The sequence below is a fragment of the Arachis hypogaea genome, chromosome 11 (assembly GCF_003086295.3).
Source record: "Arachis hypogaea cultivar Tifrunner chromosome 11, arahy.Tifrunner.gnm2.J5K5, whole genome shotgun sequence".
NCBI classification, from domain to species: Eukaryota; Viridiplantae; Streptophyta; class Magnoliopsida; order Fabales; family Fabaceae; genus Arachis; species Arachis hypogaea.
In genome coordinates, this window is record NC_092046.1 from 18,142,571 (window position 1) to 18,158,787 (window position 16,217).

Genomic DNA, 16,217 nt, shown 5'->3' on the forward strand with positions numbered 1-16,217 from the left:
TTTGTTCATATAACTAATTTACATTCTTTTTCTTCAGTTTGGACTTTGGATATTTCTTTTTTCGAAAAGCATACTGATACTCCTAACTTTTATTTAAAAAAAAAAAATCAATGAATATAAAAAATTTTACCTTTAATGAATAAAATCTTATTTTGGGTAAAAAAAATAATTAAAATTTAATTCTTCTAAAGATATTTTTTATATTAATTGTTAATCAAAGACAACAAGAAGTCTTTCAATTTTTTATATTAATTATTGATAATTGAGTGCCGTTAGATAACAGTTAAGAGCTTATTTAGGTGTCATTAAATTATTGAAAAAATATTTTTTTAGCGTGTTTAACAAATTTTTAATAATAAAAATAAAAACACCAGAAAAATAAAAAATAGTTTTTTTAGAAGTCATAATTTATATCTTTTTCAAAAAAAATTTATTTAAAATTTTTTATCATAATAAATAAAAAATAATTTTATATAGTTGTACTCAAACATAATTAATAAATAAATAAATATTTTTATGTAAGATATTCAAACATAAAAAATTATTTTTACTTTTTTAAAAGACTTTTTGAAAAAAGATAACTCGAAAAAAGATATTTTCTTAAATACTCATCCAAATAAGCTCTTAATCAAATATCTCAAATTATTTTAACAATTTTTAATTAACAACTTTACCTAAAGACTATATCTAAATTTTCAAAAGAGAAAGTTTAGGAACAACGTTTTTTCTGAACAAAGTAAATAATAGTTAAAAAGAGACAAATTAATTTTAATTTTAAAAATCAATTTTTGAATTAATTAGATTTAAACATAATTTTAAATTTTTGGGTAAAGTATATTTTTTGTCCCTGAAATTTGACAAAAGTTTTAAAAATACTCTTAAGTTTTATTTTGTTTCAATTGTCCCAAAAATTTTTGATTTGCATCAAATATACCTTCGACGGCTAAATTTTGAAAAAATTTAAGACCAATCTAACAATAATGCATAAAAATTATGCTTGATTTGCTTGTGTTGAAAGTTGTTCTTATGAAATTGTTGTTGAATTGGTCTTAAATTTTTTGAAAAATTAGCTATCAAGGATATATTTGATGCAAATCGAAAACTTTTGGGACAAAATTGAAACAAAATAAAACTTAGGGATATTTTTGAAACTTTTGTCAATTTTTAGTGACAAAAAAAATACTTTACCCTAATTTTTTTTATTTTTGATTTTTTTTTTCAAACAATGTCACCTTCCATCTCTTCGCATCGTTCTCCCATTTCCTCTAACCGCCTGCCGTTCATACCTCCGCCGCAATGTGCCGCCGACCCGCCTACACAGATCTCCTCCGCCACCGGAAGGAGAGCCGTCGCGAGGTGCCCGTTCGTCCACGAGTGCGAACCCGGCCGCGAGTGCCGTTGTATCGTGTTACACATGCAGCCGTCGCAACCGCTTTCTTGCAATCTTGTGCCATCGTCGCCGCTGTATCGCGACCCCGGTGCCTCCCACGGTTGCTGTCTCGTTATTTATTTCTTATCAACTAAGTCAGATGTTCATTTTACTATGTATGCAGATGGTTCTTTTCATTCTAAAGTGGATGTTTATTTGGGTATACCATTGATATTTTACTTAATTTGTTTGATTCTGCATACACATGCTCCGTAGGTTTCTTTTGTTATGTGGTTTGGATTAGATTTAGTTTAATTTTGCTTGAATTCAAGTTGGGTTTGCGTTACGCCATAAACATGGAGCACGGATGGTATTTTGGTCAACTTGTTAGTTGTTTCTTATCAACTAAGGTGGATGTTCATTTTACTTTGTATGCGGATAGTTCTTTTCAATAAGATGTGGATGTTTATTTGGGTCATACCATTTGGGTGAACAAAGCAAAGCGGCACACGATGGAAGTGGCGAAGACACGACGTAGCGGCGTGGAAGCAAGGACAGAGGTGCAGCGCTGGAGCAGCGGCAGGGCTTCGAAATGTGCAGAGCAGTGGTGCACGAAGGATGGAGAGAAGACGCGACTACACGGAGGTGACACATCAGCAATGGTGCGGCAACCGAGCAACGGGAGAACTACGATTCTCCTCGGCGAGCTAGCGATAACGGACGAGGGCAGCATTGGGAAGCTTCGTTTCCGACGATAGGGAAGGTGGCAGTGAGGTGATGCGGTGACAAAACAGGATTAACATTAGGGGCAGGTTAAAATAGGGTTTAGGTTAGGAAAGAAGGTAAAATGAAAAAGTAAAATTGGAAACACGATGGAGTAATTACATTGGATGTTGTTTTCATGTTTAGTGGGTGTAAGATGTATCTCATTGTTTACGTTGTTTACAATCCCTGTTGTCTATCTAGCGGAATTGTTTTCACAAATAGCTTTTCATGTATTAATTGGGCAACCAAGAGATTAAACTTCTATGTATGGGTGTTCAAGACTCGACTCGGTCCGAAATCCGACCCAGACCTAAGGCATATTTTGCCGTTTCTACTTGATGTTATTTTTGGGTCGGGTTCGGAATTATGTTTTGGATCGCCAGGTTTGGTCCAAAGTTATTTTTTACAATAATATATATATATATATATATATATATATATATATATATATATATTAGAGTAAAATTAATAATGTCATATTATATTTTTATATTTTAATTTATACTTTTTATATTATACGGTGTTATTTTTGTTTTAAAATAATTTATTTTGATATAAATATAATATAGTATTTGTTAAATTTAATTTTTAAAAATAAATTTTATTACTTTATTATATAAAATTTATAAATTTATATACTAATTTTACATTGGGTAGATTCCGATTTAATTTGATTTATTTCGGATCACTTTCATATCGAGTCAAAATAGATCTAGTAGCCTTAGGACCGAATCCAAATCTACTCGGTCTGGTCCGGTCCGGCCCAAGAACACAGTTATATAGTTGCATGAAAATTGGGACGCCGAATTGCTTTTGTCAAAATTTGAGGGTAATTTAGGATTTTAATAATAAAATCCTAATCCCCATTTTATGAGGGGAACCTATGATGCACGAACACTGATACAGATACGGGACATGATACGACACGGAACACGCGAAAACATGAATTTTAAAATCTTATAAGACACAGAGACACGGCATTTATATAAAACATAAAGTATTTTTTAGTTAAATTATAATGATATTTTGATATTAAAATATAAAATAATTTTTTAATTATTTTTAATATCTTTTTTAATTATTAAAAATATTAAAAATATTTTTTATTTTAATAAATAATAATAAATATTATTTCTAAACTCATTTCAAGAAGACATGTTAAGAATAAGGCTAGACAAGTGTGTTCGGGAAAGAATTTTTTATTTTTTATTAAGATACGGTTGGACACGGCAAACACGCGTGTCAAATGAGTATCGTATTCGAAATGTGTCCGACACGCGGACACGATAACTCAGCAAAGTGTATGTGCTTCGTAGATAAGAACACTATTCTCTCCAATGTTCTGGAAACGGAGCCAGACCAACCGGTTCGATCGGATTAATTGAGAATCGGTCACTTAGCCAATTTTATTAAGGTATAAAACCGCCTTGTAAAAGCCGGTCAGAGGACTGATCGAACCGGCGGTTAATCGGTGAACCTCGGGGATCGGCCGGGTTTTTTGCATGGTCTCCGGTTCGGTGCATCAATGAAAAACGACGGAAGAAGAACGAAGAAATACCCCATCCCCTTTCTCTCACTTCTGAAACCTAATCCTAAGCCCAGCCAGCCACCGTCACCGTCCCTCATCGCCGAACTCTTCTCCTCCGGTATAGGGTGCTGTCGCCGCCGGCCGGGACAAAGCGTGGGTGCCGTCTCACTCTTCTCATCGCAGAACACTTCGTAGTTCTCATCGCTCCTCTTCTCGTCGCCGTCGCACGAGGACGCGTTGATCCGGTGGCGTTGCCGTCGCGAAGGTTGATCGGTCAGTCATCGTCTTTTCGAGCTCTCTCTCTCTCTCTGTCTGAAGCCAGCATCCCTCCTCGAGCTGTCTGTTGCTCTGTGTCCGTGCTCACTTTCCTTTCTCCGTTGCCGTCACTTCCCACTCATCGCCGTCACTTGCCTTCCTCCTTCACCGGCAGTAAGCACTGCTGCTTCAATTTATTTTTGCTTGTTTTGTATTTTGTTTGGTTTTCCGATTTCTGATTGAGTTTGTTAATTTCCTTATTTTGCGTTACTGAATTTCTGAGTTTGTAAGCCTCCATTCCTCCACTGCTTCTTCAGTTTCATTTTTGGGAGTTAATTGCTGTCTTTCTGGGTTAATTGTTGTTTTCAGAGTTAATTTTCTTCGTTGTTCATTGTTATTAACAGGGCTGGATTGTTGTTATTTTGTTAATTATTGTTGATTATTGATAAATTTCTGAGTTATTTTTGTGCTATTGTTCTAATTCTGAGTTAATTTATTAGTTGTTGGCTTGTTCGTGAGTAAAATTAGTTAAACTTAAAAACTTGTTTGTTATTGTTGTTTCTTCTGGTGGCGGATAAGTGTTATCCTTTATGTGCTTCACTGCATTGTTAAGTTTTGTTATATTGATTCTGATTTCTGAGTTGTTGGTTACTGATTTTTCTGATTCTGACTTGTTGATGGTGCTTTGCTCGGAGTGAGTGTGTCAATATGTAATTGAGATACTTGTGCTCTTCAATTGGATCCGGCTCTGATTGATGCTGGAAGAAGAGTTTTCAGTTGAAATCCCGGATGAGAAAACTGATAAGCTTGTTTGCTGCGCCAATATTGCGAAATACATAGCCTCATCTAAAGCCAACCAGAAAATTGTTGAAAAGCCCTGGAATTTCACTCTGTTATTTTCTTGGGGATGTGGCATTCTAAGTTATATGAACCTGTGTTAAGTTTGCTTAGTAGCATATATGACTTGATGTTAGTTTCCTTAATAGTGTACTTTATATGGTAATGCCTTAATTAGTCTGAAGAATACCAAATAATTGATCTTAGCTAATATTGAACACTTGTGTTAGTTTACTTTGTGATGAGGAGCATATATGTGCATTTTGATTTTTTTTTAATTATAAACTTTGATGTTTGAAGTTGTTTGTGAACTTCTAATGATAAATTATAGATAATTTATTATGTGAAATTGTGAAATTTTGAATTTTATTAGTTTACAATTCATTGAATTTAAATATTTGAAATTATATAAAATTTTTAATAATTTTATTTTATATTTAATTAAACCGGTTGAACTCCGGTTGAACTACTAAACCATTGAACCAGTCACTCCACTAGTTCATTGACCGGTTCGGTTCTCACAACCTTGATTCTCTCTCACTCTCGTTCTATCTGCTTTCTAGCTTTTGCTCGCGGAAGCACTAACGGCTTCTGGCCACAGCATCGCCGGAGGTGATCCTCTTCCTCCGCTCTTGGTTTGTCTTCCAACTTTTATCATTTTGTTCGATAAATGTTTTATCTTTTTTTCTTTTCTGTGTTCATCGTTCTTTCTTCTTTTGATTGATGAACCACTCCTTCTTCTTCTTAACCTTTGTTAAAGTTTTAATTTTACCCTCGAAGTTTAAACTGTTTCAATTTCTTTTGAGCAATCCTTCAAATTGATTCTTGAGTTCTCTATATGATACACATTTCTAGTTTCGATGGCAACTAATGGCGATATAGGCAGAATATTAGGCACTGGTGGGATTCTACGCTGCATGATATTATTGGAGTTCAAGAATGCATATCTAAGCTAAGCAGGATTTGACATGAATTAAAAGATATTATGGATGGGTTCAAAAGATAGACACATGTATGCGTAACATGTTTATGATGTTGGTAGGATTTGTTCTCTGTACTTTCTTGAATCATGTGTAGCTATAGAAGAGTAGTTCTTTTATGCTAAAATTTAAAATATTTTCCAACTAATATGGTATTTTAGATATGCTTCTTGTGCATTTCTTGATAATTCAAGTTTGTATCGTCAGTGAACTATATAATTGATCAGTGACAACTGTTGAGTGAAAGAAATAAAGTGAAAGGCATATGAAACTTTCTCCAAATCCTAAATTTACTGAAAAACATATTTCTAAAGTGGAATGAATTTATCAAACTTTACTATGAGATTTCTTAATAGCAACCAACTATCACAACTCACAAGCACATGAATTTCTTCTCTACATATCCCCAATAGAACTCAGTCAATAGACCGCATATCATTAGTCTTTCAGTTTAGCTCTAACTTTCTGGGCATAAATCTTGGGGCTTCCTTTATTCTCATTTGATAATTAATCTTGAACCCAAACTCAGAGCATCAGGGAGAAAGTCTTTTGTAACTGGTCATGATGCTATGTAATCGATAAGCATAATTCCCATCAAGAAAATCACATAACAAACCTTGAAAGCTATGTTTCCTACCACTACTTGAATTTCCATTTGTTCTGCTCAGTGATAAAGTCACTAAATCACTCAGGGTGCATTTGAAAGAGAGACTGAGAGACAGAGATGGGGAGACAGAAACTGAGAGACAGAGACTTAATTAAGTTTTTGTATTGTGTTTGGTTTAAAGTGTATAAGACTGAGTTATGTTTTAGTATCCTATTTGGTTTAAGATATATATGGAGAGAGAAGTCCTAATTTGTTTTAAAAAACGGGTAGAATACTAGAATTAGGATTTAAAAAATTAAATGAGTATTTTAAAAAAAAAAGGTGTTATTAAAGTTTCACTTCCCATCCCCAAAGTTCTCTATGTCCCTAGTTTCTGGAGCTACTGAAAGGACTGAAATTTTGTGTCCTACGATGAAATTTTAGTTCCAGTGTTCGGCTACCAAATATGATATTGAGTCCAGTCTCCCAGTCTTAATCTCAGTCTCTGCAAACAAACACAGCCTTAGTGACTTGACTAGAAGCAATATCAGAGGTAACAGAGAAGGGTTGTGCACCGCTGCGGCGCTGCCGGAAGAGAAGGAAGGTGAAGGCCCAAAGAGCCTGACATCATTGTTGGGAAGAGTAGCCATAGCAGAAGGAGCTGAATTTCTGGAAAGAAATGGATATAATGAAAAGGGATAAACATGCTTATACATTCAGATAAACAGGCTGGTCCACATATGCTGATGTGGCACAAAATGATGGGAGAGAGCAAGACCTTTTTTCCCCCCTCTGAGAGCAACTTAGAAATTCTCTTATGTACATGTATGTATGCAACTTGTTTGATTTGTTTTTGTTTCTGCTGCTTTTTCCTTCTTTTCAGGAAAAACCAAAATGGGCTCTGTGGCTACACCACTTCTGACTATTCAATTTCCTGCTGCTATTACGGAAACCATCAGGAACTCCAAATTGGGTGCAAGTTTCAATAAAATCTGTAGAAGTACAGGAAAAGGAATACTCAGTTTCTCTTTTGCTGGTGGCAACCACATCGTTGGGGTTAACTTTGCAATCAAAGCAGGCAAAGGAGTATCAAATTTGAAAACTGGGCAACAAGAAGGAACTTGGGAGGAACCAGATATTGACAGTGACAGTGAATCTGATGGTGAAGATGAGGAAGCTGAGGATGAGAACCTTGGATTTGAAAGCGATTGGGAGGGGGAAGAAACAAAGACTTCAGCTACTACTGTTGCAAATATAAATTCAACTGACACAAACGAGGAACACGTTAAGAGAGGTACTCCTTTTTTGATAATTAGGTCCTAGCGTAATGTTAAAGTTCAACAGTTCACCACAAAGTTGAAAATTATATTTGACTCTAGCCTTTGTATATAACTTAAAGGGCCAATTTTCTTCTTGTTTCTCTCCTTTTATATATTTACCTTTATACAAATTGTTACCATAAGAACTTTAAGTGTAAATGTAGCTGACACTGCCTAGTGGAACAAAACTTTGTTGTTGTTATACATTTTCTTAACCATAAAAAAAGACAACAAACAAAAATTTATTTTTGTAGCTCATTTTCATGCATGTATTAATTACCGTTTTATGTATCATGTGATTGAATTGGTTTCAAACATTGCTTTACATATTTTCTCCCTCTTTAGTGTATCTGCTTGTTTCTTTTAACATGGTTGAGCTTCTACAAGTTCTTAAACATGGAAAATGTCCAACAAAATGTGCCTACAAGTAGATATTCTCATTATTGTAGAGATTGAACAGCTTTTGGACCCAGATGAAAGAGCAATATTGCAACAGAATGTGACTCCTAACTTGGAAAAAATATCAACTGTAAGTCTGTAACTTTGCATCCTTCTATCCTACTGTGCTCTTTATTTTATACCCTTAAGTTCATCTTATCATAATTTCAGGAAAAATGGATCCCTTTGCACACCCTTGCTCTGTCAATGCAGATGAGTTGCATGGATAAGCTTCTTGAAGATGGTTTTGATATTGATTTCATTAATAAGGCAAGTGTTTTATATATCGTACGAGGGTGTCCATCTTTGTATGACATTCCCCTAAACAGGTAATTTGATCAAACAGGAAGGTCTCACTGCACTTCATAAGGCAATTATAGGCAAAAAAGAAGCTGTGATAAGCCATCTTTTAAGGAAAGGTGCAAGTCCTCATGTGAAGGACAAGGTGAGGAAGAAGCTTTCTTCATGCAGCCGTCATCACATGCAAACTGCATTCTGAAGTGTGCTTTTGTGCGTGTATGTTATCTTATGTTAGGTTGGAGCTACTCCACTTCATTATGCGGTTCAAGTTGGTGCCAAGCAAACTGTGAAATTATTAATCAAGTATAATGTCGATGTCAATGTTGCAGATAATGTAAGGTTTTGTTGTTCCCAATCTTGTTTTATTCATAAAGACGTTTCTCAGTTTTACTAATTTATAAAATAATTACAATCCTAAAATTTCAGGAAGGTTGGACTCCATTGCACGTTGCCGTTCAAAGTAGAAACAGAGATATAGCAAAAATTTTGTTAGTCAATGGTGCAGATAAAACAAGGAAAACTAAGGTGATTTTATTGTTCATGACTTTGTTCCTCGACCGAATTCACTTGATTCCTAATATACTCAAAAAAATTCAGTTGGTTTTCAAAGATTCTAAATCTCAGTTTGATCCCTTCTTTTTAGGGATAAAAGAAAAATTAATATGAATATATAACAGGATTGGATCCCAAGCCTAGAAAGACGAGGAGGGTTGTTCGGTGTGCGACTGCCAACGTAAAACAATGTCGCATCCCAATATGGCCACGACGCAATGATGTCGTTGAAGCCATTTGGGTTGTGTTAGGCTTGCAATAGCCAACATAAAACAAGGTCACATCTCAAAGCATGGACACAACACAATGGCGTCTTGATCCATGTAGCTGACCCCATTTAGTGGGGAAAGGCTTTGTTAAGTAAGCAAGTATATAACAGGCCTGGAGAGGAGATTCTCCTTCCAAAACAAACACAAACAAAAGAAGCAACTTAAGATGAAGCATAGCTTTCCAGTCACTCAACAAGCTTGGTAAAAGGATAATGAGGCTTACACCAAATAGAGGATAACCGAGATCTTTAATCCTCCCATGTTCTCAGTCTTATGTTATTCTTCTTTTATCCAAAAAACAGAGGTCGTGTCAAATGTCTAATCCTATCCGCATGTCTAGCTTCTTTGAAAAGCTATTGTTGAATGTGCAAGAATTTTGCACTATATTCCAAACAGTAGCATATATGACGCCACAAAAATTTGGCCTCTTTTCTTCTCCGAAAACCAGTAAAACTAATCAATAAGAACTATTCTACCCCTACGGTTTTAGGGAATAGCCATATGTAGCCTTAGAACCTGAAAAATGTTTTATTAAGCACTCCAATTTGGTCCCTCATTGTTAATGATGGACTTCAAGTTATCCCCTTAATTTGTCTTTTGGACATCAAATTTGGTCCCAGACTTGGTGCATATATTTGCATTGTTTGATATTGGAGAATCTTAGATGTCCAGTTTAGTTTCACATGTAAAATTACGTACCAAGTCCAATGAAATTTCCACTCTATTTCTATCTTATTACAGAATATATCCTATGAATAAGCTTTAGTATGCTGTATACTTACACCACTCGATAACTTTCTATGAACAGTAAATGTTATTCTATCCAACCATATTAATGAAAAATTTCAATACATAAATCGTGTATTAAATTTCATAAAATTTAGTAATAATTTGATACTTCATCATCTCATTTTATTTTAACAGATAATATCATTTTGAAAATATAAGTGTTAATTATTAGAATACCAATATACTGAATTTCAGTTTTTTTAATTTTCGTTATGCATGATTATGAAGATTATATCACTTTACTCAATGGTTGAATTGATAAAATTCAATATCCATAAGTTATTGATTGGAGTTATGCGTACAAGACTTTGACTATTTGTGTTAATCCTTTTGGGCTATATACAGTACACTGTTAATCCTTTTGGTTGGAGTTATTAACTTATATCAGTTTTAAACTGTAGAATTTTAGTATCAAGATATTACTGCTACAGGGTAGAATTTAGTGAAGCTAGCTGTCTCTTATTAAGTTATTGAGACACTTGATTTGGCATTTCTTTAATACTGACAAATGTGCTGAAAGCATATATCAACCCTTAATGTGTGTGTGGTTCTTTTATTTATTCATTTATTTTTTCATTGCTTATGCTTCAGAATGGAAAGACAGCACTGGATCTATGCTTATGTTATGGAAAAGATTTCAAATCTTATGAGCTTGCTCAAGTAGTGAAGTTAGTTCCAGCTGACAGTGCTCTATGATGCGCGAGACGCAGTCAATCAGAATGTGATTGCGATTGAAGTTTGAGTTGCAACATATCTTCTCTTAATAACACTTAAAAATCATAGCATTCCACCATCTTTGGAGGTCCTAGATCTCTCGACCTTGTTTATGAGAGTCTCAATGAAACCTTACTAAATTGATGATTTTTGGAATATATTTGGAGCATAGCTCTAGTTGACAAAATGGTGCTGTTGCGATGCTGTCGAAAGCGAAAACCACCCACATTATGCAGAGATTGAAATGCCGATCCAGAGTGCCGAGAGAAAATTACTGAATTATCTAAGATGAGCTGTTCAAGTTCAAGCCACATTGATCTTTCTACTGGATAATTGTTTCAACTAATACTGGGCGGGGGTGAATTTTTTACTATTAATTCTAGCAACTAAAGGTTAAGTTTCTGTTCATGTAAGTATTGCCTTATTGGTAGATTGGTTATAAACTTCGAATGGGAAATTCATATTTGATTAATGATTTAATTGATTTGTTACTATGTTTTATTTGTTCAGATTTCTCGAGCTTTTTTCATTTTACTTGAAGTATTGGTATGCCTGGCAGCATATACATGCACAATACAGTTAATTTCACACTTATTCTGTTATTCACTTTATAGTGTCACTAATTGTAGCTGACAAATATAATTTGAGCAATTTTGTTTAGCCTTTGAAGGATTCGTTCTTATTGGCCAACTAAAGATATGCGATGCTTAAATCACTTGGTCCCTGGATTAAAAGATCGAGAGATCTTATCTTCTTGATGTTCTTACAGAGAAAAGTCTCAAAATGGTCCTTAAAGTTGTACTCGAGACTCAAATAGTGATACGATGGGACCAATGTCGTCCTTCTAGCACTTTTTGTCCACGAGGCGTCACTGAAAAGCTAATTTGGACTAATTTTTGATATGCTGGCAAAGGTAACGAATAGCTGACATGGCTATAGAAAGTTTTTGATGGCAATTTGGTTCCTAAACAAAATTTAAAAACTCTAATCCCCAAATTGGGGTCACCATATCCAGAATTTCTCGTCATGTGTTCTCCTGGATTGTCTTCTTTATCTCCAAGTTGAAATGATGATGGGTAGTGCGGGTAACGTGGCTGGGAGCTCGAACAACCCACACTTCAATGGAAATGTTGCTAGGAGAACCACTAGAAACAGGGAGTCGCGTTTTCCAAATTGGTGTGGACGCGGGTTGCGACCGGTTCTGCGATGATCAGGGACTGATACTAACCTAGGGAGGCCCTTCTTCGGTTGTTCTTATTTGTTGTGTTCCTGGATAAAATCTTGTCTCATTCACTTTCAGTTTTTCTTGGGTGTAGACTGTAGATAAGAGGTGGTGTAGATTGTTTCTGTGGTCAGATAAAATTCAAGAAGATGTGACAACAATTAAAGGCAGAGCAGGTCTTGACAACAAAGAATGAAAGATGAATGAGATGGAGTTGTGTTGTTTATATGCATGTTTTTAGTTATTGTAGCTATTTTGTTTGTGAAGTGGGATGAGCAATTTGGACAATTGTATCTCGATAAAAACAAATGAAAGGTGCATATACGCATTATATTCCTGTAAATATTTCTGGTTTGCAAAGAAATAAAAATGGACAGTATTTGGAATTACTCTTGCATATTAGGGGACAAAATAAAATAAAATCAAATACAAGTCAATTCAAGAAAGTTATAATTCATATTCATAATGTAGAAGACACATCTAAAAGACATTATAGAGTCAGCACAATAGTCATCAAGTATATCAAAATTGTCAAAATATAAATCTCATATATTCCCAATATTAGGATCCTAATTAAGAAAGCATACAAAGAAAATAACTTAATCAAAATAGATAGACAAAGACATAATTGTCCCTAAACATAATAATCTAAGTCATCATTTTTTGGTTTTGGGTGGCTTGAATCCATTAATAGGCACAAATCTCATGAAGTTGGCAAGCTTTGATACAATTTTCTGTGTTGCACTTTATATGGGATTATGTAGATTAGTGTTTGTTGGTGGGGCGCTGGCTGGAAGTGTGTTGGAAGGTGGAGTGCTTGTAGGTGGGGTGCTAATAGACGGTGTGCTAGTTGGTTGGGAGGAGGCAGGTGTGGTGCTTGTTGATGGAGTGCTTCTGATTTTGGACAATTTTTTTAGGAGGGAGCTTGGTTTGCCGAACAGAAAGGGGTTGAACCTATGTATCAAACATATTAAGTGATTAATATAATTTAAAAAAGTGTTTAAGTAATAATATATATATATATAAGTAACTAATAATATGAACATCTTAAGAGTCATCAGTTTCTAACAATACAGACTGAATAAGATTAAGATGAATTTTAGTTTCAGGTTGTGACACAAGTGTGCCATCACCACCATTTATAGCAACAGTTAGAGCAGAATTATTGACCTGACTTCCATTAGCATCATTAGCAGTAGAAACTGCAGCAAATGCTTCTTCATCAACAACTTTCATACCACAATTTCTTTTGGTGTGACCTGTTTTACCAAAATAGCGACAATGTCCTTTTTTATAATTTTTTTAGAGATGTCTTCTGCTTCTTGTCCCTAATTGGCTCCTCTTCAGCATCCTTTCTTCTTTTTTTCTTAATTTGCCCTCACTTCTTAAATTTTGGTGCTTGTGGTATATTATATGGTGATCTTTTTCATTGTGCTTGACCAGGAAGTGGATTTATGTGGAAGACATATGTGTCGTTATATGCTTCCATAGTCAACCACTTGTGATAGAATTCATTTACACTTTTACCAACCCTTGCCAATGTAGCACATACATGCACACATGACATTCTTGCACAAAAATTCATTACCAATAAATAAATGATGCCAACAATAAATCACGAACAAAATGACTAATAAACATGCATAAAAGATATGCCACTTAGTTGTCAAAAACTACATGTGCATAACCTAGTTTCCAAGTCCATAGCCATATTAGTTGGCCAACCATGGACTTCAAATTTTTCATAATTTATATCACTAGAGCACATGGGAACCCAATTTTTTTTATTCTTTTCTTATCTTTTCCAACCTGTTGTGCTGTATTGGAGGTAGGATCCCAATGTTATTCTTCGGCTTCACCTTGTTTCTGGTTATATATCTCCTGGCATATATCTCCACCTCCTCTAATAGTATGATAATAGCAGAGAGAATTTGACTACTATATTGTAATTTGAGAAATGTTCCATCCAAGCCTATGGTGGTTTGCAGCTAACCTTGAATCCCATCCAGATAAACGTACATCTTCTCAAAAATTGGATCTTCATCAGAATTGGATTGAGGCATGACATCAATATTAACAATGGAGCCAGGATTGCTTTTTAGCATAACCATTTCATATTGGGCATTAGCATCTCCATACACTATGGTCCTTGTATCCCCTAAAGCCCTTGTTAATGAGGACTTGTTTAGGTCCGAGTCACACTTGCTTTTGAAGTACTATGCAACCTCGTAATACTTAAGATTAGGATATTTTCTCAATTTCTTTACTAGTTTGCAAGCTAGCCACTTCCTATTAGCCAGCCGATTCTTAGTCTCTCTTGGGCAAGTGTGATCATCCATAAAAGTCTTGATCTGCCAACAATTTTTCTCACTATCTCGAAAAGCATATACAAGCCAACCACAATCCTCACCCTTACACACATCTCTCCTCCTTACACTGTCATTCTTCTTAAACTAGATTTTTTCTTTCTTCCTGAATACAATACTCATGCACAACCTCTTTGTACCTCATCTTTGTATTAAATTTAATTCTAACCTCAAGTTTAAACTCTCCAAACCTGCCTTCTTTTCTGAACACAAGAAAGACCTCGTCTGAATCAACCTCCTCCAACTCATCTTCAGTATTCGAAGAAGTCTTCATTTCTTCCGAGTATCGTGACTCTCCCCCATCAGATTCATCATAAGCTCCATCTTGAGCATCATAATATGGTTTCATATTACCAACCTCAGGAATAGGTCCAAAAAATAGTTCATCATCTTTAGACCTTGAATCTGCACACACAAGACCATCATCCTCAACCATAATAGCTCTCTTTTGTTTAACTAGTTTCTTATCTGTTGTAGTCCTCAGTTTAACATCACTCTTCTTTTTTACTAATCTCTTCACAACCATTTCTTCTTTCTCACTGGAGACCTTATCACCAACAGGCCTATATGGTTCATCCTCTATACTATCACAACTGTCATGACTATCTGAGAATTCATCAAAACTAAACAATGTCACAAACACAGTGTAGGAAGTTTTTCCTTAGCAGATGATCTTTTCACAGTTCCAGTAACAGCTGCTCTTGTTAAAGACCTCTTTGCATGTGGTGCTGCATTTTTTAGTCTCTGAGAGCCTCTCTTTGGTAGATAAGACTTCTTATTTTTTTTCAATTTGGACTTAGTTATAAGTTTTGCAGTGGGTTAGGCCATTATTTTTTTGTGATGGGTTGGGCTTAGTATTAGAAATTGCAGTGAATTAGGCTTACTAATAGGAATTGCAATAGGTTGGGTCTTTGATGTTGGTCCTGGACTGAATTTATTAGAAGACTTTTTGTTGTGAGGATTATTTTGGAGTAGGAATAGCATCTTCAGAATTAATTGAGTTTGGAGTGGGACTAGTGGTGTGATTTAGTTTTGAAATTGGAGTTGATGGTGATATGGTGGGAATTGTTTTAGTTGTGACATTAGTGGTGAGGTTTGGGTTGGGAATAAGGCTTTCTACCACCATCAACTCCTTGCCTTTGGAAATTGGTTCTGCTTCATTAAACACATGTTCAGAGACTCCATATTCATAGTACACATAGACAATTCTCTTGTTCCTTTGAGCATGGTAACACATCTCTATGAGCTCCTTATCATGTGTGATAACTCAGAGATCAGTTTTCAGAGGCTTATTAGGCACCAGCCACCAACATTGAGTCACCTTGTCATACCCAATGTGCTTAGGATAATCTCGGACGGAGAAGACATCCAGTGTGTCTACATTAATTTCCGACAACTCAAAAATTTGTCCACCTTTGTAAGACACACTTCCATCATACTGTGTGATAAATGACCCTCCATGTTGATATATGATGATAATAAAAGGATCATCCATTTGCCATTAAAAAAAATTGAATAATCAGACTCATTATCTTTAACCAAATTACCAAATTGGCAAATCCACAACTACAACATAAAATCCTATTTTCAATTTTGAATGCAGTAAGTCTTAACCACTAAGAAATAGATTTCAACTATAACAAATAACCCTTAATCAGTCAAAAATTTTTACCTTAACCACTAAGAAATCTAGTTTTCATCAAACTCTAACAATAGCACAGAACACCAACATGCATACCTACACATTATATTAGAAGTAATTCTGTTTAACTACTGAAAATATTAAATTAACAACAATAACAAAAAAACAGAGCTCTCCTATTATCATTTTTTTTGCTTACCTCTTTCAGAGAAATCAGTATTTAGTACACTTTCTGTTTGATGAAGATGACGAATTCGACCCTCGAGAGCAGTCGTTTTCAAAGGAG

General features: G+C 34.9%; 1 protein-coding gene across 11 annotated transcripts; it reads left to right on the plus strand.

The window, feature by feature from the left end:
- The first annotated feature begins 3,661 nt into the window (after nt 1-3,661).
- On the plus strand, nt 3,662-11,195 carry LOC112720456 (ankyrin repeat domain-containing protein EMB506, chloroplastic). Of its 11 annotated transcripts, none has more exons than XM_072206537.1 (9): nt 3,691-4,091; nt 5,318-5,389; nt 7,204-7,614; nt 8,089-8,168; nt 8,249-8,351; nt 8,428-8,522; nt 8,613-8,711; nt 8,804-8,902; nt 10,579-11,195. In XM_072206537.1, exons 3-9 carry the CDS (start codon nt 7,215-7,217, stop codon nt 10,681-10,683), a joined length of 981 nt encoding a protein of 326 aa, XP_072062638.1. In that variant the 5' UTR covers nt 3,691-4,091; nt 5,318-5,389; nt 7,204-7,214; the 3' UTR covers nt 10,684-11,195. The 11 variants fall into 11 exon arrangements, with proteins under 11 accessions (XP_072062639.1, XP_025627183.1, XP_072062644.1 ...); XM_025771397.3 differs by having other exon boundaries at nt 8,249-8,347; nt 8,424-8,522; XM_072206539.1 differs by having other exon boundaries at nt 5,318-5,366.
- Nucleotides 11,196-16,217: the final 5,022 nt, after the last annotated feature.